Source organism: Neopsephotus bourkii, unplaced genomic scaffold, assembly GCF_033783945.1.
Source record: "Neopsephotus bourkii isolate Nb327-2 ecotype Australia unplaced genomic scaffold, CSIRO-AGI_Nbou_v1 NB_1637, whole genome shotgun sequence".
In the NCBI taxonomy this organism is placed as follows: Eukaryota; Metazoa; Chordata; class Aves; order Psittaciformes; family Psittacidae; genus Neopsephotus; species Neopsephotus bourkii.
Window position 1 is genome coordinate 9,593,985 of NW_026902112.1, and position 24,603 is coordinate 9,618,587.

Consider the following 24,603-nt stretch of genomic DNA (forward strand, 5'->3'; position numbering starts at 1 on the left):
CCTGAGGGCTGCTCTCAATCCAGTCTCTGCCCAGCCTGGGCTTGTGCTGGGGATTGCCCTGACCCAGGGTCACAATCACAGTGTCAGTGTATTTACTGCCAGATTGCAAATGCTGTCTCCTGTTGCTGGCCTGTAAATCATGCTGCAGATACAGAAGGACTTGGAAATCACACACAACACTAGCATCCATTTGCCATCACTTTCAAATGCCTAAATGTACACAGACATACATATGAATGCAGCAATCAATACATTGCCTTGCTACACTAATCCTGCCCTTGCCTTTACGGGATGTAATTAAAAGCATCATGTGGCCGTGATGCCCCACTTCGCCTCGGTGCTCATTACACAACACTGCAGCACTTCACCGCTCTGTCTCGCTGCAAGATTACACATCAATTTCAGTGACATGTGTTGCCTGGAGATATGCTGCATCCCACTTTATCCAAAGCTCCATAGGGTTTTTCGTCACTGCTTCCAGAGTATTGGCAAATGTAGAAAGAAAGGCACTTGAGCTCAAGCACGCTTAAAAAAATCCCAAACTGAAGACTTACATACACAATAGCAAATGTTTCAGCACCAACTTGCAAGCCTCTTGTGTTAATCAACAGTGGAGCTTTTGTTGCAGCAATTAACACATTAATAACTCAGAATATGACCATCTACTTACACAGCAGAATCAAATCCTAACCAAAAGCTGCTGTTAACGCCTATTTATGCCTGTAAGCACAGCCAAACCTGAACTGGTAACTTTGGGTGTTCAACCCCAACTGAGCTGACCTTCTGCCACCCCCTAAAAATCTTATGTAAATATATGCAAATGTAACTGAACAACTTTTCTGTTTAAGTTTTCAATTAAAATCATACTTGCTTCACGGGGACATACTCAACATGGATGATAAGGGGGCTCTCATGAGACCCCACTTGGAGTATTGCATCCAGCTCTGGGGTTCCCAACATAAGAAGGACATGGAGCTGTTGGAGGAAGTCCAGGAGGCCACAAGGATGATCAGGGGCTGGAGCACCTCCTGTATGGAGACAGGCTGAGAAGACTGGGGCTGTTCAGGCTGGAGAAGAGAAGGCTGCGTGGAGACCTCAGAGCAGGTTCCAGTATCTGAAGGGGGCCTATAGGGATGCTGGGGATGGACTCTTCATCAGGGACTGTAGTGATAGGACAAGGGGTGATGGGCTCAAACTGAAACAGTGTAAGTTCAGGTTAAATATAAGGAATAAATTCTTTACTGTGAGGATACTGAAGCACTGGAATGGGTTGCCCAGAGAAGTGGTGAATGCTCCATGCCTGGCAGTGTTCAAGGCCAGGCTGGGGAGAGCCTTGGGTGACATGATTTAGTGTGAGGTGTCCCTGCCCATGGCTCAATGGGTCATCCCAAAGTTTATGACACTTGCTCAAGGTTAAGACTTTTAAAATACCATTCTAGCAAATGCCAGGCTAGAAGGCATCACCCAGATATTAAACTTCCATTCACCTAAACAGAAGTTTGCTCCTGTCTTATCTTTCTACCCCACCAAGGCCTAGGAAAATTATGATGGCTCTAGTTCAAGCTGCCAAACAAATGACTGGCATATACATAGCCCAGCATGGCATCTGGGCAGGGTATCCAGGAACAGAACTTGGAAAAGGAAAGCAGACAGACTTGAAGGGAGCCAAAGAAGTATTCTTTTGTTGAGCAGCGTATGGTCAGCACAACATTCGCGCCCCTGAATTGCAAGTAGCAAAAGATCAGTTCCTTTCCAGCCTCAAGCTGTATGTATTAGAAAATACAGTCTCAGGGTACAGCAAAGTAAAAGACAACGAGCTTGGTTTTGCACATCGATATATATCATCCTCTTCCTCACCCATTTTTAGGCTTGGCTACACACTTGGAAGCCATGTGAAAACAGTGACTCAAGAAGGTGTTTTTGGCCTATGAAGCCCTGCAGATGCCATCTGAGAACCTTCATCTTCTCAGGGGTTACTGACCAGACAGTTGATCTTTAGCTTTCAGCCAGGATCACATTTGCATAGTCCTTTAAAGGGTCAGGAAACGGTGCAGGCAGCTCCTTCTATAATTACCGTGGCTGACCTAATGCAAAGAAATAATAGCTAATAAACATTATAGGTACCTTATATAAACTTCATAAACTAAAAGTCGTTTTGTTTCCAGCTATTAATGCCCAAACTGGTCAGAGAAGGGGAAAGAAAAGCTGAACTGATCCTACCTACACTCCTTGGGCCATTCATGTCATGCTTTACTCCCCTTTTCAATACTCAAAGCCTTCCCATAATAAGCTTACAAAAAGTGTATTGTTAATTGTTACTGCACTGGAGAATGAACCTTTTGGCCTTTCTAAAGGCTTTAGCACTATAGGTTTGTTTATGATAGGAATAAACACTGCCTGGGATCAGGTCTGTCACAGTGCGCTGCTGGGAAGCCCTACCAGCTAGAAGTCAGCAATGAATAGTAACAATGCATTCACTATGGAATTATTTGCTGGTTTAAAAGCGTTGCTGAATTATAAAGAAATGCACTGATTCTTCTACTTCATTATTCATTGTATACTCCACAACCAGAGAGGAATTTTGAACATAGCCCATACTAAGCTCCTAAAGAGAAACCGCAGTCCTCTATGTAGTTGCCTTTATGAGATTAATTCCTCATGTGGCTGTATCAAGTGAAACAGAAATCCTATTAGTGCTTTCCCTGTTTGCTTCAGCAAATGAACTGCAGGTTGCAATTTGTAGATATGGCTTTCCTTGCCTACAAGGAAAGGATCATTGGATCACTGGTCCAGGAAAAACACTGCAGTTCACCAGTTACTCTAACAACCTCTAGACATACGAATGCTGGTAACAGGACTATAGAATCAACTGGGCTGGAAAAGAACTTTAAGATCATCAAGTCCAACCTTTACCCCCAGGACTGCCAAATCCATCATTAACCCATGCCACTAAGGACCTCTTCTACCATACATGGGGTTTTAATCAAAAAAGGGGTGCTCCTCTATAACTATTCATGCCACCAACTGCCTGCCTTGTGGGCAAAGCATTATAGAAAACCATCCTCTCAGATGAAATCATGGGGACCGATCAAAAAGATGGGTGTTGGAGCCTGCCTCAAGCTTCCAAACTTTCCTACATGCCTTCTTCTACCATAGAATCCCAGACTGGTTTGTGCTGAAAGGGACCTGAAAGCTCACCCAGCTCCAACCCCTGCCACAGGCAGGGACCCCTTCCACTAGAGCAGGGTGCTCCAAGCCCCTGTGTCCAACCTGGCCTTGAACACTGCCAGGGATGGGGCAGCCACAGCTTCTCTGGGCACCCTGTGCCAGCGCCTCAGCACCCTCACAGGGAAGAGCTTCTGCCTTACAGTTAATCTAAATCTACCTAAATCTACCTAATGGTATAAACTTGTATGTTTTGGGTTGAACATTAACTTACATGAAACACATTCTACACATGTACTGGAGAGATTTAAAAGCAGAGCTGCTTTCACATTGAGGTCTTTTAAACCCTTAGCTACATAAAAATCTTGATCTCAGTATTTTGAGCTTGATAACTAGAGCAGAACTTAACCCCCAGTATCAGGCAGCATTCCAAATAGCAATCTTAGTGCATCCTGGAGGAAAGGAAGGATAAAGTCATCAATACAATCTCAAGTTAAACAAGTGGAGCACACCTGCAAGTAAAGACAGCAAGCATTTCCTTTCCAAATGTGCAAATGTAGAAAATTAGGCCCTAAAGGGGACAAAGCAGAACAGAACCCTTTCCCAAACAACCAGACAAGTGTTTTTATCACATTGTGAAAAGCAGTTTTACTTTACAACGCTCTGCTTATAACCTTTTTCTTGTCATTTGAACTTACAAAGAATGGCATGAGTTATATATATGAGTTACAGGTGGAGTCTGTAGCACAGCATTATCCGGTCATCCAACAGAGAAAACCTAAATAATATTTAAGATTGATCTTGGCAACCCTTTCCCAGCTGACAGAAAGTTGTACCAAACCCTTCTCCTGAAGCTTAACAGCCTAAAAACGTTGGATAACTTACTTTAAACACATTTGCTATATATCAACAGGGTAGGAATCCATAGGGAAGAAAAACGACCTTCCCTTTCATCTATCTTCTTAACCTCTCACACGTGCTGACTGCTGTCCACACTGATGGGGTCCCTGGCACCAGATTTATGACCCATGGCCATGAGCACCTCAGGGATGGGGGGAGCATTTGCTAAACTACTTCTTCATTAAATCACAGAGAAAAAGCCACCCTCAGTTTTTTCATGGGTTACATCATCTTATTTCCTCATTCCATCCCTGCACTTCAGCTTCTCCACTGTTATTCAGTGTCTGTACCTGAGGGGATGCAGCAAATCACAAGAGAAGGGATGTCAGTTCTCCCCACAGATCACTAGCAAAGACCTCTGAGATGCTGCCCATTCAGGTTTGGAATGTGTGTTTCTTGCAACCTGCTGTTTGCTGAGCCAAAAAGAACAAACCTTAAATTCGATTTTCATTTCTGACAGATGACAGCATTTCCTTCTGCTCTTACTTAAAGTCACCGCAAAGTAAGCACAGCTCAATTTATGCTGCAAAGGCGTTAATAGGAGGAATACAGCCCTCAGTGAGAAATCCCAAACTCTTTCAATAAGCAGTTCTTCTGCAGATCCAGTGCAGAACCACTACAGAGGTGTTGAACTGACACTGGTCTAGCAACTAGAAACCTATTTTTGTGAAGTTTGATGGAAAAAGACTTAAGGAGACAAAGAAGGAGCAGAGTACAACGTGTCTGTTCTTCATTGCTATTGTAGCTTGGAGCAAAACACCAGCTCAGATGGTTCTGAGGCTGCAGCAGCATCCCACTGCTACACAAGTTGTTTAATAGCATCTGAGTATGATAAACAGTCGTTTTAAAGCCACCTGATGTAGTCCATGTAAGACAGCAGGTATGCCTGTAATGACTCTTCCTTGCCAGGAAATGCCTGGCTTGGTCAGATGCTGCCTGACTTCCCAAATCAGGCAAGGAAAACACAGGGAATGCTGACACCAAATCCACTACAACTAATTAAATCTGGCCAAAAGCGTTTATCTGGATACCTGAGACCTGTTTTGGGGTTTAGATTTGAGAAGATTTCTCCTATAGTGTGAAAGTTTAATACTCATTTTAGAACATGTAATTTAAGAGTAATTTTCCTGCCACCTACATGAACTCTGAAGCGTGTCAATTGATCTCCACTCTCTAAAGAAGTACTTGAACATGCAGAAGTATCCAGACAGAAGAGGTATTAAACCACCTCCAAGTGAAGGACTCATTTAAAGCCAGCAGGATATTGTTGGAATGTGCAGATTATCCTGGGGGGGGGGGGGGGAGGCTTCAGTTCTGATAGAGTGAATTATTGAAAGACCATTGTTTACAGAGCAGCACAACTGATAAAAGGAGGAAATTCATGTTTTGAAACAGTCTGTACATGAGAACACATAGAATATGATCCGGCTCAGTTTACCACTTGAGCCAGAAAGGCCATAAATCAGGATCCTGAGGGGGACAGAAAGTCAAGGTTAAGATGATGTGAGCAGAAGCTATGCAAAATGTATTGGCACACTGAAACAGACTGGGACACGTGCCAAAGACAAAAGTGATGCCGAGGACAGAACCAGGCCAGTGTAGGGACTGAACTGTTCATTCTCTGTATGAGCACTTCCATGGGGAAAAGGAGCCTTGATCTGGTTGTGTTAGAGCTTCTCAAGCTGAGTGTGGTACTGTTTCTGAAGAATGCCATCACAGTAACTTCTGTTTTGACATTAATTTATGGCACAATTCTGGCTTCCAGGTCATCCAGTACCTAAAGGGGCTACAGGAAACCTGGAGAGGGGCTTTGGACAAGAGCCTGTAAGGACAGGACAAAGGGGAATGGCTTGAACCTGCCAGAGGGGAGACTGAGATGATCTCTTAGGCAGAAGCTCTTCCCTGTGAGGGTGCTGAGGAGCTGGCACAGGGTGCCCAGAGAAGCTGTGGCTGCCCCATCCCTGGCAGCGTTCAAGGCCAGGTTGGACACAGGGGCTTGGAGCAAGCTGCTCTAGTGGAAGGGGTCCCTGCCTGTGGCAGGGGTTTGGAACTGGATGAGCTTTCAGGACCCTTCCAACCCAAACTATTCTGGGATTCTATCATTTAGAAGAGCTGCTTTCATGAACTTTTATGCTATTTTACACAAAGTGGACGAGTTTCCAATAACAGCGACTGGAAGGGAAACCTTGTTTGGTTGAACATCCTCCCCTGCAGTAGCAACGTGCATGACACACTTTTCCCCAGATGAGGAGTGACAGTAAACAAAGCACTTGAATCTCAGTTTCAAAGCACGAGTGGAGTCACCTACCAGAGGTCTAGCAGTACTTGCTGCATCAGTGCTCTCGCCAGCCACTACCTGCCCAATACTCCCTGCACCTAGAAGTCTTCCCCTCGCCTTCACCACCTACTCATTCTCTGCAGAGTTCAGGCTTTCAGCTCATTTTGATTCTGACAAACCTTTCAACCCTTTTCAACCCAATTTATTTCTGCAGAAAACCAGGACACATTCAGTTTGCAGGGTCTGCACCTACTACTGCAAGAAATCCACTGTGAGTGTCCAACTGAAGAACACCAAATGTTAATGCAGACTATCCCTGGGTAGTTACGGAAAAAATCTGTGCCACTGTTACTCAAGTCTTCAGAGAGAAGACTGGGTTTATGCAGCAATAAGGCCTATTGAGGATTTATCCATACCAAAGTAAATAAAATCTATGAGCTGCTTTTCTTCCCCTGTTTTAACAGACTTCAAATGGATTTTATCATTAAGCTGCATCAGCAGCTCCAAACTTTTCCAATCACTTCCTGCAGAACAGCCTGCAGGAAGCACATCCGAAACCTCCTCAAGTGCTGCTTGGTTAAAAGAGGATGATTAAACTGGAGTCCCGGAGGGTGCATCACAACAAATACTGTTTGTAACAAGCAACTCAGACTCAGAGGAGAACAGAGCTTAAGGGGCTGCAGCTTTGACAGTCCTCTTGAAGCAAGCTTTATTAAAGCATTACGTGCTTTGGCAAGAGCCTGTTGACATTCTTTTCATTTCAAAAGTGGCCTTAATTTTGTTTCCTTCAGCAGTAAGACTGCTGTTCACCAAGTTCTCAGCCATTCCCTTTCCATAACCTGTTTTACAACCATGTTCAATAGGAAACCACTGATTTGAGTCTTGGGGTTCAAGCTGGGCACCTGAATCTTGATTCTGAGTCTGCAAGTCTCAACAGCAGAATCCCATCCAAAGAACTCAAAGGTTTCTTTTTACAGTAAAGAACAGGTAATTTCCTGCTGGAAAAATGGTCCTGCTGGCAACTACTTCGTCATGAAGAGCATGGAAGCACTATTGTATTTCATCAACTGTAGCAAAGGCACCTCTTGGCTGCTGTGCATGCACATGCATTCAAAGGTTCATGTGATACTCTGCTCTCCTAGAGGGTGTTTAGACAGAAGATGCGGGCTTTGTAAATTTGGCTGAGAGTGAATGTGGGTGGAAAGCAGATGAAGAGGAAGGGCTCAGGCTAGGAAAGAGGTTGTTTAAAGGTGCGTGGTTTAAAGCACTCAATTTAAGCACGTTTTCAGGAGGCCAAAGGCTGCCCCTATCTCTCCCATCCTTCCCCCACTACCCACAGGGAATCTTAGGAGGGGAACGCTAAAAATACAGAGATGCTGCAGTTCCTTGAGTCCTTCATGTGCCTCTTTCTACTTCAGAGCTGCCTATGGAAGAAGAAGAAAACCTAGAGGCTTGCCTTGGCTATAGCAACAAGGTGGGTCTAGTATGTGTAAGAGGGAAGAATTGCAAGACAAAAAAGAAGTAAAAAGCACATTTACAACAGATTGGAAGAAAATTTAAAAGCTACTGCTAATATACCAATTAACCACCTCCCCCCCCATCTGCTTATTATTTAATACAGTCCAATAACCAGTTCATCACTATGGGCCTGTATCACCCTTATTACCTGGTCCTTAGCTCTGCTGCTTTACTACATCTCCTTGGAGAAGGAGAGAACATGAGATTTTGGAAGACCAGGAACACAGATGTCAAAGCACTCCTAAGTCGTTCCAAATAGTTTAGTCTCTCTTAAGCCCTGGCTGCTGAAGATAGAAAGGCAGCGTGCTGGACAGGAAAGATTTACTGGTAGAAAGAAGCATCTACATCAGGACAGACATGTCAGTTTCTTTCTTAGGGAGTGATTATTTTTGGAGGCCTCAAGCTCATCCCACAAATCACAGGCTAAGATGTCTCTTGCTGCAGAACAAAAATGGGTTTCAGGAGCAGAGATGACTTAATCAAAACCTGCTTTTAAACCTTTTAAATAGGAGCTGACAGTGCCTTTGTGCAGTTTGCTGTATCTTGCAGGGTGCTGCTGCTTCTGCTGCACCATCCTCATACCTGTTAAGGGTTTCTTGTGCCATAAATGGGCACTCACACTAACCTCAGATCACACAAGCTCTCTAAAGGAAAACTGAGGATTCAAAGTATTCTCATGCAATTTTTACTGCAAACACTCTTTGTGCTGAGGAGGGAAGTATTAACATTCCCATAGGATACAATTAAAAGATCAAGGCCTTAAAGATTTGGAATGGAAGAAAAACAGCACCAGAGCAACTTTGACACTTGTTTTAGAAGTAGCTACTTTTGCAGACCTTATTTAGCCAAAAAAAGAGGAAGAAAAAGTTACCTACTGCTAAGTAATAGGAAACACATTTCATGCTATGGGACAAGCTCTTTGCACTCAGCTTCCCTTTCCTAGTAATGCTGTACACTCAAAGTCACACAGTCTGCACAACCCTAAAGCCAGAATCCTCATGTCACCCCAGCTGAAAACCTGCCATGTGTTATCAGTTGTGCCCCTGAAGGCCAGATTCAGTGTTACTTAAAGAGAAACAGAACATTGCTATAAAAAAAAAGGCTCTGTAAGCAACAATTATTGCTCAACTTCCAGCCCGCATGGTGTTCGCCTTGGTATCAAAACAAAGCATGTGCTCCTATTGCCCTCAGGATTAAAAAGCTTTATGGCTGCATAGCACCTTCTTTTAAAGGTGCCTTAAACAGACCCTCAACCAAACCTTCCACTAAGGACATGTTCAAAAACTGGGCTGCTACTGATCTGAGGTCAACACATACTTTCGGTAAGGGAACAGTGATACTTGATATGAAAGCATCACAGACTTGCCTGCTGGTTAAAAAGTAAGTACAGTAAAATTAGTATTACACAACCCCTTAGTGGGCATAAAATTAGCCAATGAGTAAAAAATGATGGGTGGGGAGGTTTTATAGGGCAATTAACATGTGCCTCAGGCACAATATTTGCAGTTTTATACATTCCACCGCTTCAGATCTGAATACAAACTTGATGTGATCTCAAAGATTAACTTCAAAGCTAACAAGGCTGAAAAATGTATCTAATGAACTGCTTATTACTCTAAGTTTTATGTATCTGCTGTGCAATCAATCCTTGTCCTTAGGTTAGCCATGTTACAGTCCTCTCTTGGGACAGGCCAGCTCTCAAGCCATTAATTCTTCCAAGGAGGAATTCAGATCCTGCAGTTCAATCTCAGCATCAAAGAAGGTACACACGAGAGCCCAGATGCAGCTGGATCATACAGGAATTAACTCAAAGAGCAGGTTTCAGCAACCCAGTTTCTTCCTGGTAAGACAAGGTAAGGTTAAGGCAACTCACAGCTCCAATGGTAAGATACAGCTTGTAGAAGAACAGTTCTAAATACGTATAACCTTAACATAAATGTAACCTTTGGCAGAGATGAGGAATAAACTCGACTACTTGAGCTGAAATAGAGTCAATGCTGCTTTATCCTGAAAAGCTTCCTCCATCTGCAAGGTTTTTTCCAGGCAGTCAGCCTTTGTTCACTTGAATTATAGGCAGCCTCCAAAAGCTCATCCCATCCCTTTGTTCCCTTCTCCCTCACCAGGTCTTTAAGGCTTTTAGACTTCCTTTGATCCCAGGCTTAGCTTTAGGAAGACCCCTTCCACACTGAACTGAGTCAGCAATTGATAGCTTAATTCCTTTGAAGAAACATACCTAGAAGCTAACTTCTCTGTAACATTTCATGCTTGGTTGCTAAATATATCTCCATAATCTCTCCTTTACCTCCATGCGTTCTTCTCAGACCCTAAATTTCAATGTGAAGATTCGCTACTTCCTACTCAAAGTTCACTTTGCAATATTAAATCTCTTCAGCATAATGACTTGTCAGCTTCAACTCGGAGATTTCTCAGCATCAGCAGTTTTAATTCTTGCTTAACATGCTTTTCGCACGCTGGCAGTTGCACGTGACCTAGATTTAGTAGGCTATGCTTAAAGGGTCTTGAATGTTAGATAATAGCTTTTTTTCCCTGATTTATGTCTAAATGACAGCCCAAACCCCTAAATAGCTTTACCACATGTATGAGACAGGTTTCCTACAAGACATAAGGGATTACAGTATTTTGCTGATGCAAAAGCATGTAATGAGAGAAACAACTTCTCCAAACAAAAATAACCTGTGGTATTCTGCTTTGCTTAGCTCAGCCTTTTTCTTTATTAAAATCTAATCAGAACTGAAACACACCATTTCTAACAGTGCTATTCCTTACTGTTACTGCCTAAAAAGAACACCATGCTCAGGGTTAAAAGGCCCAACTTTGGTATTTAATGCTGCACTGGCTAATGTTTAATACAAGAGCATATTAATGCTCACAGCAAACCAAAGCAACACCATCACACATCAGCACTCAGATACACAATGCATAAAAATCAAGGCTATTCATGTACCATATCAGAGAAACATCCCTAAGTTCAAGTAGAAAGACAAGCAGCACATGTAAAGTGCTCATGGGTTTCCTTATGTATGTTTCTTTTTAAAAGCACTAGTGTGATATAATTAATTTATACTGTGGAGCAAGGAACAGTTCTGGTGCTGACAGTTTCTTCTGTGCCTATTAGCTATTCATAAATCATTCAATAGCATTTGGAAAGAACCTTTGAAGCAACAGGAAAAGCTTGGCAAAGCTTTTATCCTATTAAATACAAGTAGTGAAACTTCGTGTTTACAGCTCCCACCACTCACCACTCAAACAGCAAGATTTTTATGCTGGAAGCAGCAGCCCCCCCAAGTCACACAACAGTTTTCTTCCATAGCTCTAATGATAGAGGCACCTTTTGGATTCATTTTAGTTCTGAAAGTTGGGATTTACTGGTTGCAGTACAACCCAAATTATGCTTGAGTTACACCTGAAATTACCAAATCGTTATTTAATAATGATTTAAAGTGGTGTTATCTGAAGATGTGATTTCATTGAACCAGTTGCTTCAAAAAAGTTCATACTTTTACCAGTTTCTCCTCACTTTTATTCCCTCAAAATCCTTTGCAAAATCCTTTTTTAAAATGCATCCAAATTTTCCACAAACTGGAAGCTGTTTTAGAGATTTAAAACTTTGAAGCCAAGTTTAATGAGGGAAGAAAAGACACTGCCATCTATAAACAATAGCAGGGATTCTAACTCACTCTCACAGATAAGCAGCATGAAGTACCAGATGTTTAAAAAGGCAAAGGCCTCCTCCTGCTCCTATGGAGTTTATAATGCATGGCTGAAATGTGACAAAGCAAATATTAGTGTTAATGCACAGAACATATTCAAGAGTAAGATGCAATCACTCAGTTTCTCCACAACCTCAGACTGAGGAACAAGTAAACCCAGAGTGCTGAAGGCACTTTGTTTCTAGTAATGCTTTAATGCTGAGTGAATGGGTCTCTAAGAAAGGTTAATGAAGATTTCTAGAGATCCAAACTTGTGAAAGTGCCAACTAACACTATTTCACCCCGAGTCAGGCAGCAACTTCTCATATTTGGCATATTTTTATATCCTCTCAATCCTTCTGAACAATTTAGCTGCTTCAGTTTGAATTCTTAAGCTGCAGACAGTGAGACATCAAAGCAAGTTAATAAAACCCCATGTAATATATATTTGGCTTGTTCTTGTTGCTAAGCTACTAAAGCCCGGTTATGACTACAAGGCTGTAAAAGATTTGTAGCTGCATTTCTGACAAGGCAATGAGACATCAATCTAAGCACAGCAATAAAGACAACGATGGAAGTCACAAACCACACTATTTTGGTGGGGGTACAGCAACTCAGGCACCTCCAAACCTTCCCAATTCACAGTATCCATTGACCCAAGCAGCTTTTGCTGCTGTCTTTAGGTTTTCTTGTTAGGAATTCAAAACTTCAGGATATTTAAACACAGAAATTGAATTGGAAAGGGACTATCCAAAGGACTATCTCCAGTTGCTGAAATCTCTTGGCTTACTGAACAAGTAGGACAGGTTGTTCGTCTGCCAGATCATACCACCACCTCTGATCCAGGCTACACAGTTAGGAAAGTCAAATACCTGCAAGCAGACAGTGTGTAACATCTTACTAATATACTAATGTGCCTAAGGTTTTAATGGTGGTACCTGATAGGAATCTCAGATGAGTTCAGTGAACAAAGTTCTCTGAGATACAGAACACAAGCACACACTGTAAAGCTTAATTGTTAAGACCCAACATAAGCCTGTAAGGAAGCCTTTTTTGCGCACCCAGAAGGCTTCTGGTTCTTCAATTTGTCATAAGCAAAGTCAGTTGACTTAGTGACCACACTCCCCCCAGTGCTGCTGCTTGAAGAGTTTCTTGAGCCCATTAAATCTCATGTAAAAGAAATTGAACGTGGTTTTTCTCAAATGAAGCAGCAAAGGGAATATTCCAGCAATTCCACAGCTTCATGCATCCCCCCTCCAGTGAGGAATAAATATAGCTCATGTTGAGGCAAACAGATGTTGAGGCTGATAAAGGCAAACAGAACCATGTAAGAGGCAATTACCAAACAGGTTAGATAAGTCACCCGTGAATAACTTAACCCTTCAGTGAATCCAGCATTGTGTAGCCCCCTTGCTGAAGAAACATGAAGCAGAGCATGAAAGATTCCAATTAGTTCCCAAAGCCCTAAACACATTTGTAACCAGCTCCCTCCATTTCTTATCTCTATGGCATGGAACACCATCATTGCATCCTCTTTGCCTTGCTTCACTGATCTGCCAGCTTTTCTCCAAGCGAAAGTGCTTTTCCTCCCTTCCCCCAAATCCCACTGTTATTCTGATCACCGGGGTAGGGAAGGAAGGGAAGATATTTCTCAATTATCTGGAGGAAACAGATCTGCTAGAAGAGCTCACAAAAGAAATAGAAATGACTGGTTAGTCATTAAGAGCATAGTTTATTTATGCTGTCTGACCTTACCCTATGGTCAGGTGAAGTCAGCTTAGGCAGCTACACATCTGAAACAGACAAGTGCCAGCACAAACAAGAAAGCAAACAGAGAAGTACAGATCACTTATAGGACTGGGGGTCTTCTCCATGCAAAGCAGGATGCAAGGGTTTGCATTCATGGTAGTAATTAAACCAACACCACTAGTACAAATCACGTCTCTAAATCTCAACTTGCCCAAAAGATAAAACCTCAAAACAAGTTATGAGCATGATAAAGGGTCCTAGATGAAGTTGCAACTGTTTTATTCAGCAAGTCAGGTTCAACAGAAAGCTCCTCTTTGGAGAACATCTGTAACATTTTACTTATGCCACCAATAGATCCAAAAATGACATTTGATGAGCTCTGAAAATGAACATGTTTGGGAAAACCTGGAGGCAGAAGTCACCAGCGTCTCTCATGGCACTGCCTACACTGATTATTGACCCCTCTATGGATTCAAGTATTGACTAGTAACTTCATATGTAAACACACTTTTAACTGCAGGAAGACTGCACAAAAGAATTTATGCATTCCAGGCACACAGCTTCAATCTCTGATGCCCTTTTATCATATAGATATAAAAATACAGACTTTGCATTTGAGATGCTAACCTGGAAATCATATTCATAAAATAGCATTTAATGAACATTATTTTAGAGAGTTGGTTGAGTGGTTCTGTTTCACCACAACTGAGCATGTTATAAAGCACAACTGCATCTATAAGCCAAAGCAAACAGAATATACATGCATTATATACCCATTTATACCATACACACACATTGTTGATTTATTCCCTCATTGAAGCATGCTCAGTCTGGTACTTCCATTCAGCTTCATGTAATGTTTTCTGGTATCTGACAGAGCATATGATTTTCTGGAGCTGATAAAGATAATACCAGATAACACCATAGGCAGTTTATTGTAAACCTAATCACAGCACTCACCGTAAATTCAACACTGTCTACTATTCTAAACCCCATTACCACCCCATTATTAGCTAAAGCTATTGGCATCATGGTTTATTCATGTGGTATAAACTAGGCAGATCACATAAAACAAGACTCACCAGTGGTTTGAAATAAATGCAGTAATTTACTAGGAAAAGCCGATTTATCTAACTTTAAAGTACTGTAACCTGAAGCATTTCTCCATATATAAGAAAAAGCTTCATTGCAATACTTTATCATCTAACATTGTTTCTAGGACACTTACCTTTTAGTAAAGAACTTAAGACTTAAACCAGGTCAACATTTTCACAGAGAAAATCAATATTAGACAGAAGATGAATGCACATAAAAATCCTTAAACAGGGTCACACAACTGAATCTATGGCACAGCCAGTAACTAAAAGCCAAATCCTTTTTTACCTGATGTACTTTCAGCTGGCAAACCCTTCTTCCTCTGCCTTCAATCAATGCAAAAAGATACAGTTTCAGCTAACAGAAATGAGGATTACTTACCAATTTGTAACAATACAGGTGTTACCAAAGCTGTCTCCATGGCATAACAGAATTCCCTGCCAAACATTACTGCACCGTGCATCACCCACAGGCGTATCGGTATCCGGTCTATGGAGCCTTCACTAATGGTCTCCTCCCTACTTTCATTCTCCTTGTTTTCTGGTTTCTGAAGCTGTACCACAGGTAGATCTTGAACTTGCATAGATTCCGAGTCAGCATTCTGGGGAGCCATATTCATTACCATAAAAATATATATATATATTTGTTATATCTATATAAATAATACTACCATAACTGCACAAACAAGTTAGGGTGTCTTCTCTTTCAGCCTCTGTTCCTCAGGCAAGTAACGCTTATATTCCTCTTGTACAAACAAGTATCTTGCAGCTTCTTGGATAGATACGAGACCTCAAGAACAAAAAGCTATTTGGTAGGAATTTCAACATATGGCTTTGCTGGTTTACTGAGAGTTAGAGTTAAAAATCCATAATTGCCATTCAGTTAATACCAGTTTCATAATTATTATTGAAGAAGTGCTGAAGGTGTTAGTCTTGCTACACAGAGGTGGAAAGGCGACACAAAGAGGTGCTCCACTGTTAATCCCCATCGAGTGGCTGATTAATCTGCAACAAAAAGCAAGCATTTCAAAATTTCAATAGCATTTCTCAGGATATTGTGCCCCCCCCCCCCCTTAACCATATACCCTATTTCCTGCTTTATGCTTTCCATTGTCCTTGCCTACCATAGGGTCTTTTATTCCACATTCCCTCCTACCTCTGGACTTTCCATTGAAATGCAGTTACTCCTCAGATTTAAAGGCTGCTTGATTGTACTTGTAAGTTCCTCCAGACTGTGGTGCTGCACAAAGCCAGAGATCAGTGCATTTGCTTGAGATCCTCAGAGCACTGAGAACAAGACTAACAGATTCTGGGAAATTTACTGCAGGTTCCATTTCAGACACAGCATAGGATATTCCAGTACTATGCCAGGAAGATGATTCATCCATTACCATTTACTCACTGGCCGCACAGACATTAACGTCTGTCAACTTTTGGAAGTTGCCAGTTTCTTTGCAGCATCCATCACACCATCTTACGATGAAGCTATCCCTCAAGCATGAGTAAAAATAAGCCATTAGAAAGATAACTCTAAAGGTTTATATTTAAATTTCTAATGAAGATATAGACAGCACAGGCATCAATCTTCACTTACTCCCACATCCTATGAGGTTTCTTAAGCCCATGAAAGTAGAATGATGACTATCTTCTACCATACATTTAATTATTAAAATGTATTCCAACCAAGATAAGCTTCTACATTCCCCCCTCTGTGCATAGACAAAGTCTAAACTGACAGACATACTGTATCATGTCAATCAAAATGTGTTTAAGCACTTGAGAAGAAAGCACTCTATTAGAAGTCAGATTATATCATGTTTGTACTAATGTTTGTACTAGAAGGATGCACATTGACATCTCTGCACACAGTGTGACTGCACATTTGGGGGAATGGTTCCACGAGGTGCTGGCTTTGGCAACAGAGGTGGCCCAAGAAGTCCCCACACTGCAGTTCCTGCCCCTTCAGCAGTGGCAACAAAAACCCCTGTGGGGGCCAGAGCATAAACCAGATCATGAAGTGGTGAACCTAAAAATGAACACTAAGAAGAACACAATGTGTTTGGGGTTTAAAGCACATCCCAACAGCAACTGCTTCAACGTGACCTGACACACCATTTTACTAGAAGAACAGCAAAGGAACATCATCATCTTCTGTGCTCCCTGCTGATACCCTCCTTCCTGCTGTACGCCCCAGGCAGTTTACTGAGTGCATTTTGTTCTTTCTTTCACAGAACCCCAGACTGCTTTGAGTTGGAAGGGACCTTAAAGCTCATCCAGTTCCAATCCCCGGCCACAAGCAGGGACACCTTCCACTAGAGCAGGTTGCTTCAAGCCCCTTGTATCCAACCTGGCCTTGAACACTGCCAGGGATGGGGCAGCCACAGCTTCTCTGGGCACCCTGTGCCAGTGCCTCGGCACCCTCACAAGGAAGAAGTTCCCCCTAATAGTTCATTCCAATGTCCCCTCTGTCAGGTTAAAGCCATTCCCCCTTGTCCTATCCCTGTACGTCCTTGTAAAGAGTCCTTCTCCAGATTTCTTGTAGGCCCTCTTTAGAATCTTCTGTTTGGGTTTTTTCTCCTCCCATGCTCCCCAGGATTACTGGAGTGCTCCAATTTGATCCCCTCAAGAACAATTTAAAACTATAATTTGCTTTGAAACCTTGAAATCACGTGAGAGAAGGTAGAATAACTTACTGAACACAAGTGCTACAAGCAGTTTTAAGCTCCAACTTTTAATCTGTAAGCATTAAATAGCTCAGAACAAAAAAGACTCAGGAAAGTATTTCTCCCATCAACTCAGAATTAACAGGAGGAGTTTGAGATGCATGGCCTGGGGTTACTGCATTATGGCACAAACAGGCACCTATTCAAGTTCTTCATAAACACCTTGTTTTTATAAAGGTTTTTCTTTCCATCAGTCAGGGTTTGGATTTGCTGAGCTCCTGCAAGCAGCAGAGTCCATCTGCCTCCTTCCAGTAGCGAGTACAGTGTTGAACTTGCATCAGGAGGGTAAGGGATGCAATTCTCTTGCTTTGCTTTAGTGCCTGAGGTTCCAACTTAAGCCTTGAAGGGCTATTAAAGTTACCACAAAAAGGAAGTTAAGTAGCATGTGTATTAAAAGAAACACACTTCCACTTCTCTTAACACAAGTTCTGGGTGAGGAAAACTTAGGAAATCCAGGTTCCAGAGAAGGAGCAATTATTTTAGTTACAGACTAGTCATAAAACATTTCATTGCTGGCAGAGTCAGACAAAGTTACATGCAGTAGAATGTAAAAGTTTAAATATCAGCTCTTATTATTCAGAAATCACCCAGAACATGTATGTTGTATTCCAGACTACAGGTCACGGACAACACTCCTGCACAAGATGGCTTTAAAGTCTCTAATGTTTTCTTACACTTATTTTCCCCTCCTGTCACTCTGTATGAAGGATTTAACTCAATTTCCCTCCACACCTCATTTAATGCACAGTTCCAGGGTAGCAGAACAGAGAGGAAGGCAGTTCATCACAACAGAATGTTTTATGATGCCTGCAGACGCAAGCAGGATGACACCAGGCTGGGAGCATTTGTCATTGGGAAGGATAAAGAGACAGGACAAAAGAGGGTATCTAAGATTAAGCTCATTTGAGCCTGACTCTTAAGGGATGATTGAAAATGTTATTCTGGAAGTGGAAGATGATGGGGACAGATGAGATAATAGACACAGGAATAATGGATGATAGATGGAGGTAGACTTTGAAACTGTAACTGACACAGATAAGAACAACAGGAGATTTTAAACATGCCAGAAACAGCAGTTACAGTTTTCAAGTGCAACAGCAAGAGGCTCAATGGACAGGTTTTATCTAAAGGAACAGAGAATTACTGTTCCATTATGTCAATTCTGTGGGAATTGTTCTTCCTGCAGCACTTTCATCTGCCTCCAAGTGCATATCTAATACAAGAGCCAGAGAATAACAAGAGCCTCTCAGAAAGGTCTCCCAGCTCTTCCACAAGCTCTGCTAGGCTGTGTTCATACTCATTTTAGACTGATCCAGATTGTGCTGCTGCTCCTTCCAAGCTCATTTTGAATCTGGCAACTATGAATAGTGGCATTCTTCCTTATCAGAATGCGAGCTAAAGTCATTTACCTGCTGGAACTGTCACAGAAACTTTTCTGCAGCACAGAACTCTAAAGTGAATGGCATCTAAAGAGAACCTGGATTGAAGGAAGGTATTTTTTCATGTTTGTTGGCTACTAAAACCAAACCTGAATTGACAGTACATCCTTTTGAATTGTAATATTCAATATCCATGGTAATTTCCAATAGTCCCTTTACTCCTGTGGTTCAAAGGTTTTATTGTGTGGAGTCCACCTCAGAAATAAGACAGCATTAGTACCATAAAACTGATGAACTAGGCTTACATTTTACCTGTCATTCAAGAAGACTGGGTACTAAGAGAGCACAGGAGCGAGAGGTATAGGAGTAAGAAGTGTAGAAACCTTTCACCCATCCCTTTCTGACCATGTAGCACCTGAAGATAATCATTTTAAAAGGTAAACTGGCCCATAAGACAGTAGTTATCCCAGAAAGCTGAGACCACGTCCCCGTTCTGCTATGCACTCTCACCATACTTTCCATAAAGCTTTAAAAAGGCATCTTACTGTGAAGGTGCCGAGATGCTGGCACAGGATGCCCAGAGAAGCTGTGGCTGCCCCATCCCTGGCAGTGTTCAAGGCCAGGCTGGACACAGGGGCTTGGAGCAACCTGCTCTAGTAGAAGATACTCACTTGGAGTATTGTGTGCAGTTCTGGTGTCCTCAACATAAAAAGGACATGGAACTGTTGGAACAAGTCCAGAGGAGGCCACAAGGATGATCAGGGGCTGGAGCACCTCCTGTGTGAAGTTAGGCTGAGAAAGTTGGGGCTGTTCAGCCTGGAGAAGAGAAGGCTGCGTGGAGACCTCAGAGCAGCTTCCAGTGTCTGAACGGGGCCTATAGGGATGCTGGGGAGGGGCTCTTCATTAGGGACTGTAGTGACAGGACAAGGGGTAATGGGTTAAAACTTAAACGGGAAGTTTAGATTGGATATAAGGAAGTTCTTTACTGTGAGGGTGGTGAGGCACTGGAATGGGTTGCCCAGGGAAGCTGTGAATGCTCCATCCCTGGCGGTGTTCAAGGCCAGGTTGAACAGAGCCTTGGGTGACATGGTTTAATGTGAGGTGTGTCTGCCCATGGAAGGGGTGTTGGTACTTGATGATCTTAAGGTCCTTTCCAACCCTAACTATTCTACAATTCTATGTCCCTGCCCGTGGCAAGGGTTGGAACTGGATGAGCTTTAAGGTCCTTTCACACCCAAAGCACTCTGGGATTTTATGATTTTCATGACTAACAAGGAAGTAGAATGAAGAATTTCAGCCATGGGAACAGGTTCATGTCAGGCATTGCACAGCGGTTGGGTATGAAGAGAAGTGCAGCCACAGAAATATTCCTGATCATGCAAAATGTTACCAGGAGGAGGGCACTGATGACACCAGCTCTTCAACCTAATTGCACATGTTTTACTTTGACCTTTGGTCACATTGCAACAATGACAAAACCTATAAAGGGGTAGTTAATATTTCAACAAAACATGCAAGTAATATATCCTGAGAACTGATCTGTAAGCAAAACATCACAAAACCTGCTCAAATTGCCTGTATTCTGTTAGACTTTTACACTGGACACCAGATTCAACTGCACAGGGTGCTGGGCCATCTTGGCTGTACTATGCTTTGCCAAGAAAGGTTGGACTAAAGGATTCATGAGGTCCCTTCCAACCTGGGATTCTATGATTCCATCTAGACACAAGTCACGACATGACTATAAAGCATAGAAACAAGCTATATCTTAGTAATCCTGTGCCTCAAATAGGCAGTATTTACAGATAAAGAACATGACCCATCACAGAACCAAAGGAAAATTGCTGCTTTTCTTTAGGGTTTTCCAAAAAGAGGAAGAATTATAAAAGGTCATATTTGTGGCCCACAAAGTTCAGTGGTTTTGTTTTCCCTAGTGAGCACCAAGATGCTAGAGATGCACAAAAAGCCCACACTAGATCATTATGCAACACAAAGCCTTGGGCAAGTGACTCCTATCACACTTCTCGGTGTGTTTTGTTAGGTCAGGACTGAAGAGGTTGACATGCAGTGTTTTTCCATTTGTGATCCAATCTTCTGACCTCCAGATGATGCTGCGTGCACCCAGCAATACCCAAATAAACAGGGTTAACAGTGATCGTGCCCAAATCTTTGAAGACTGAACTATATTTAATGCATGTTTACAGATATCTCTTGCTAACAAGGAATAGGAATGTTCTGTTTGACAAGCAGCTCGGTTTTCTGAACCAGTGCCAAAGCATGTGACTCTAATCACACACGTGCTTTATTAAGCAGTAACAAACCTTGGCAAGTGGATAAAGAGTTAAACGGACCCAACATGGATACCATAAGAAAAGTTCCAGTCTTTTAGAGGGCTTTCTTCCTCTGAAGCTATTAGGCAATCCTGAAGGCATTTACTGGTGTAAGAAAAAACTCATTTCAGCAGGGTAGGTGCGCACTAGATACTGAATCCCAAGTCCTGAAGGGGAAAAAAGCATAGACAAAGAAAAACTGGAATGAACAAAGTGAAATGGATGGAAACAGTTATGTCCAAACACCATGGAATTCCTAAGGGAACAAGGAGGGGACTGAGCTGAAACAAACTACCCCCTTCTCTCACCCTGGACTTAAAAGTTTATTGCATTAACTTCAAACCCTTACCTAGCCATCTCTGGTTTTCAAGATTTGCCTACAACATTATTACATTCTTTTACATGAAAGTATATAGCTTGATCAAAGTCTCCCTCAAATCATGGTGAAGAGCTGCATTCAGGTTTGCTCCACAGTGATGCGGGAAATATTCCAGCTCAAATATTCTACAGTTGAAAAGAATTTCATCTTCTTGACTTTGAAAGGATTAAGAGATACCTTGAGCCGTCACTGCACATAAAGGTCATTGTTTACCACTCATTTCATAAGGGAAAATAATCCTATGAGTCTATGAAAAGAGCTATGAACCAATTCTTACAGGATTTAACCAGGCTTTAATGATTCCAGTCACAGCTGCCACTGGATCACTAACAGATCCTGATGCCACATTCTGCACCAAATATTAAGAAAGTCATAAACCACAAGAAAACAAGGTTGGTGTACTCCTACTTCATGAAATATTCAAATGTTTCACTGGAAAACACAAGTTTAAGAGTTCAGAAGCTGAAGTCTAATATAAGATTACTTTTCCTCCCAGTCTCTTACACCTCACCTTCCTTCAGTTCCCCAATGAGTACAGACATGCACACTGGTAACCAAGCTGTAGATTGCCCAGAGAAGCTGTGGCTGCTCCATCCCTGTCAGCGTTCAAGGCCAGGTTGGACAGGGCTTGAAGCAACCTGCTCTAGTGGAAAGTGCCCCTGCCTCCGGCAGGGGGTTAGAACTGTAAGATCCTTTTCAGCCCATTCTATGATTCTGTTTCACCTGTGAATCACATGAGGGTGACAAGCCTATGATTTCCCAGTCATTTCATTTATTTATCAGATACTTTTGCTGCCAAGTTGGTTTCTGCTAAGGTTTGCAAGTAATCTGGCCATCTCTTGGAAAGCTATCTAGACAGATTTAAGAATAGCATTAATATTAGCATTGGAAAGAAAGACATTCTGCGTTTATCTGGCCTTTACTCAGACTAAATAAAATGTTTGGCTGAACACTTGTACCCCTATGCTGCAGACAAGCATCACTTCTTATTACTTCCACGATTAAATGCAAAATGGACATTGGGTTCTGCTTCAGCATCTGACTGGCTTGCAAAATGATACTTGGACTTGTGCCTTTTCAAGAGGAAAATGGCATTTATCCAAGGATAATTACTAATGTTTTGAGTTCAAGTCCTCTGGTGTTCCACCATGCCAAGAGACAAATAGCATGCTGCTGTGAAAGAGCAGCTCTTAAAGGCAAGAATGACCTTCATCCCCTTGCAAGCCACCTCAAAAACCTCACAGGGATTTGCCCATTCTCTACATACATTAAAAATTATTCCATCCGATGCAAATGCAACTCATTTTGTACAGATGACTGCTCTAATACTTTGTTCTATAAATCTGCAATAGGGACAGAAGTTTCTACTATTTGGGTTCAGAGAAGGGCAACAGAGCTGGTGCAGGGCCTGGAGCACAAGTGTGATGGGGAACGGCTGAGGGACCTGGGGGGTTCAGTCTAGAGAAGAGAAGGCTCAGGGGGTACCTGATCGCTCCCTACAACTGCCTGACAGGAGGATGGAGAGGTGGGTTTGGTCTCTGCTCCCAGGGAACAAGTGACGGGACAAGAGGAAACAGCCTCAAGCTGCACCAGGGCAGGTTTAGATGGAGCTGAGGAAGAATTCCTTCCCCAGAGGGTGCTCAGGCATTGGAACAGGCTGCCCAGGGCACTGCTGGAGTCACCGTTCCTCCAAGTGTTAACACACCATGTAGATGAGGCCCTCAGTGCCATGGGTTAGTGGTGGCCTTGGCAGTGCTGGGGAACAGATGGACTTGATGTTAAATGTCTTTTCCAACCCAGTTGATTCTGTGATTCTACTACAAAGATAGTAGCAGCTGAAACTGAATAGATGCTGCTTGCAGTACAAACCTGATCATAGCTTCAAATCATAACAGCAAACTATGCTAGGACAGGCTGTTTTGCTAGCAAGGGTAGTTTTGTTTTACAGTCAGCTGCTTGCATAGGAACAGCACATAAAATACATTACCTGCTTACACTACAGGTTTCTCAATCACTTGAAACTGGAATAAACAAGTACTTCCTCTTGCAGCAGCAGTCAGTTCTTCCTCTTCTTTGCCCCAGGTTCCTTACTCCCACCCCTTCCTGCACAGCCACACAAGCCTGTGGTAGTGAACCAGTGTAACCGATACAAGTTGAAAACGAAGCTGACAACAACACATCCAAGAAGCTAAATAAATCCTTGATAGAGTCAAGTTGGTTTTATCTGATTGCATGGCTGCATGGATCAACATTTCATGGGGGTAGTAAGGAATGGAGGCAGCTACAAGTAGCAGTAACACCAAAGCCTGTGTGAAATTGCAGGTCACAAGGAGAAACCAAGTTGTAGGTGGATTGCTGCAGCTACAAGGTCAAAAAGCAGATCCACCTGCCCAGTTCCGGATGCCTTATTTCCACAAGGCAGCAGGAGGATCTCCTGTCATGCTGGGAGGGCTATCATGTACTCTGCCTCCTATACTTGCCAGATGCAAGGCAGAACACCACTTGCTCAGCCAAGAGGCAGCTATTTGCACCAGGTTGTTTGCGGCTCTGTTGCTAATTATTAGTGGCTGTTTATAGTAACAGAACTGGCCACAGGGGAAGTTTCTTTGGCCCATGTCAAGACTCAAGTGTTCAGTCACTGCAGGAGGAAGAAAAGCTTGTAGAAAACATACCTGGAGGGTTTAAGACCAGCTGGACTAATGCTCAACTCCTTCAAGTTCAGCAAAGGGGCTGTATCCTTCTGTGGTGCTCCTTAAGTTTAGACTCAAAAAAATCCTGCGACTTTCTAGAAGCACCAACATATTTAATGAGTCATGAGGCCTCTGGTTCAAAAGGGCAGCAATTACAGGCAGGTATTTGTTTAAATTGCTGTTCAGACTTCTCACACAATTAAAATGTAAGCATGATTTTTAGACAGGCTGAGAAAGTTGGTGCTGTTCAGCCTGGAGAAGAGAAGCTGGGTGGAGATCTCAGAGCAGCTTCCAGTGTCTGAAGGGGGCCTGTAAGGATGCTGGACAAGGACACTTCATTAGGGACTATAATGATAGGACAAGGGGTAACGGGTTAAAACTGAAACAGGGGAAAGTTCAGGTTGGAGATAAGGCAGAAGCTCTTTCCTGTGAGGGTGCTGAGGCGCTGGCACAGGGTGCCCAGAGAAGCTGTGGCTGCCCCATCCCTGGCAGTGTTCAAAGCCAGGTTGGACAGGGCTTGGAGCAAGCTGCTCTAGTGGAAGGTGTCCCTGCCTGTGGAAGGGGGTTGGGACTTGATAAGCTTTAGGGTGCCTTCCAACCAAAACCATTCTATGATACTGGTTTCTAAACCCAGGACTGTATTAACCCTATCAGAGGGAGAAGACTGTATTTATTAATGAGTAACTTT

The 24,603-nt window shown here is 42.6% G+C and overlaps 1 protein-coding gene across 3 annotated transcripts in view; it reads right to left on the reverse strand.

Moving 5' to 3' along the window:
* The window catches only part of SLC45A4 (solute carrier family 45 member 4), an 85,166-nt gene that overhangs the window by 19,092 nt on the left and 41,471 nt on the right, over positions 1 to 24,603 (reverse strand). For all 3 annotated transcript variants that reach the window (XM_061374208.1, XM_061374207.1, XM_061374206.1), the window contains exon 2: positions 14,797 to 15,419. In XM_061374208.1, the coding sequence (XP_061230192.1) occupies positions 14,797 to 15,040 (244 nt within the window). In that variant the 5' untranslated portion in view covers positions 15,041 to 15,419. The remainder of the gene's footprint in view (positions 1 to 14,796; positions 15,420 to 24,603) is intronic.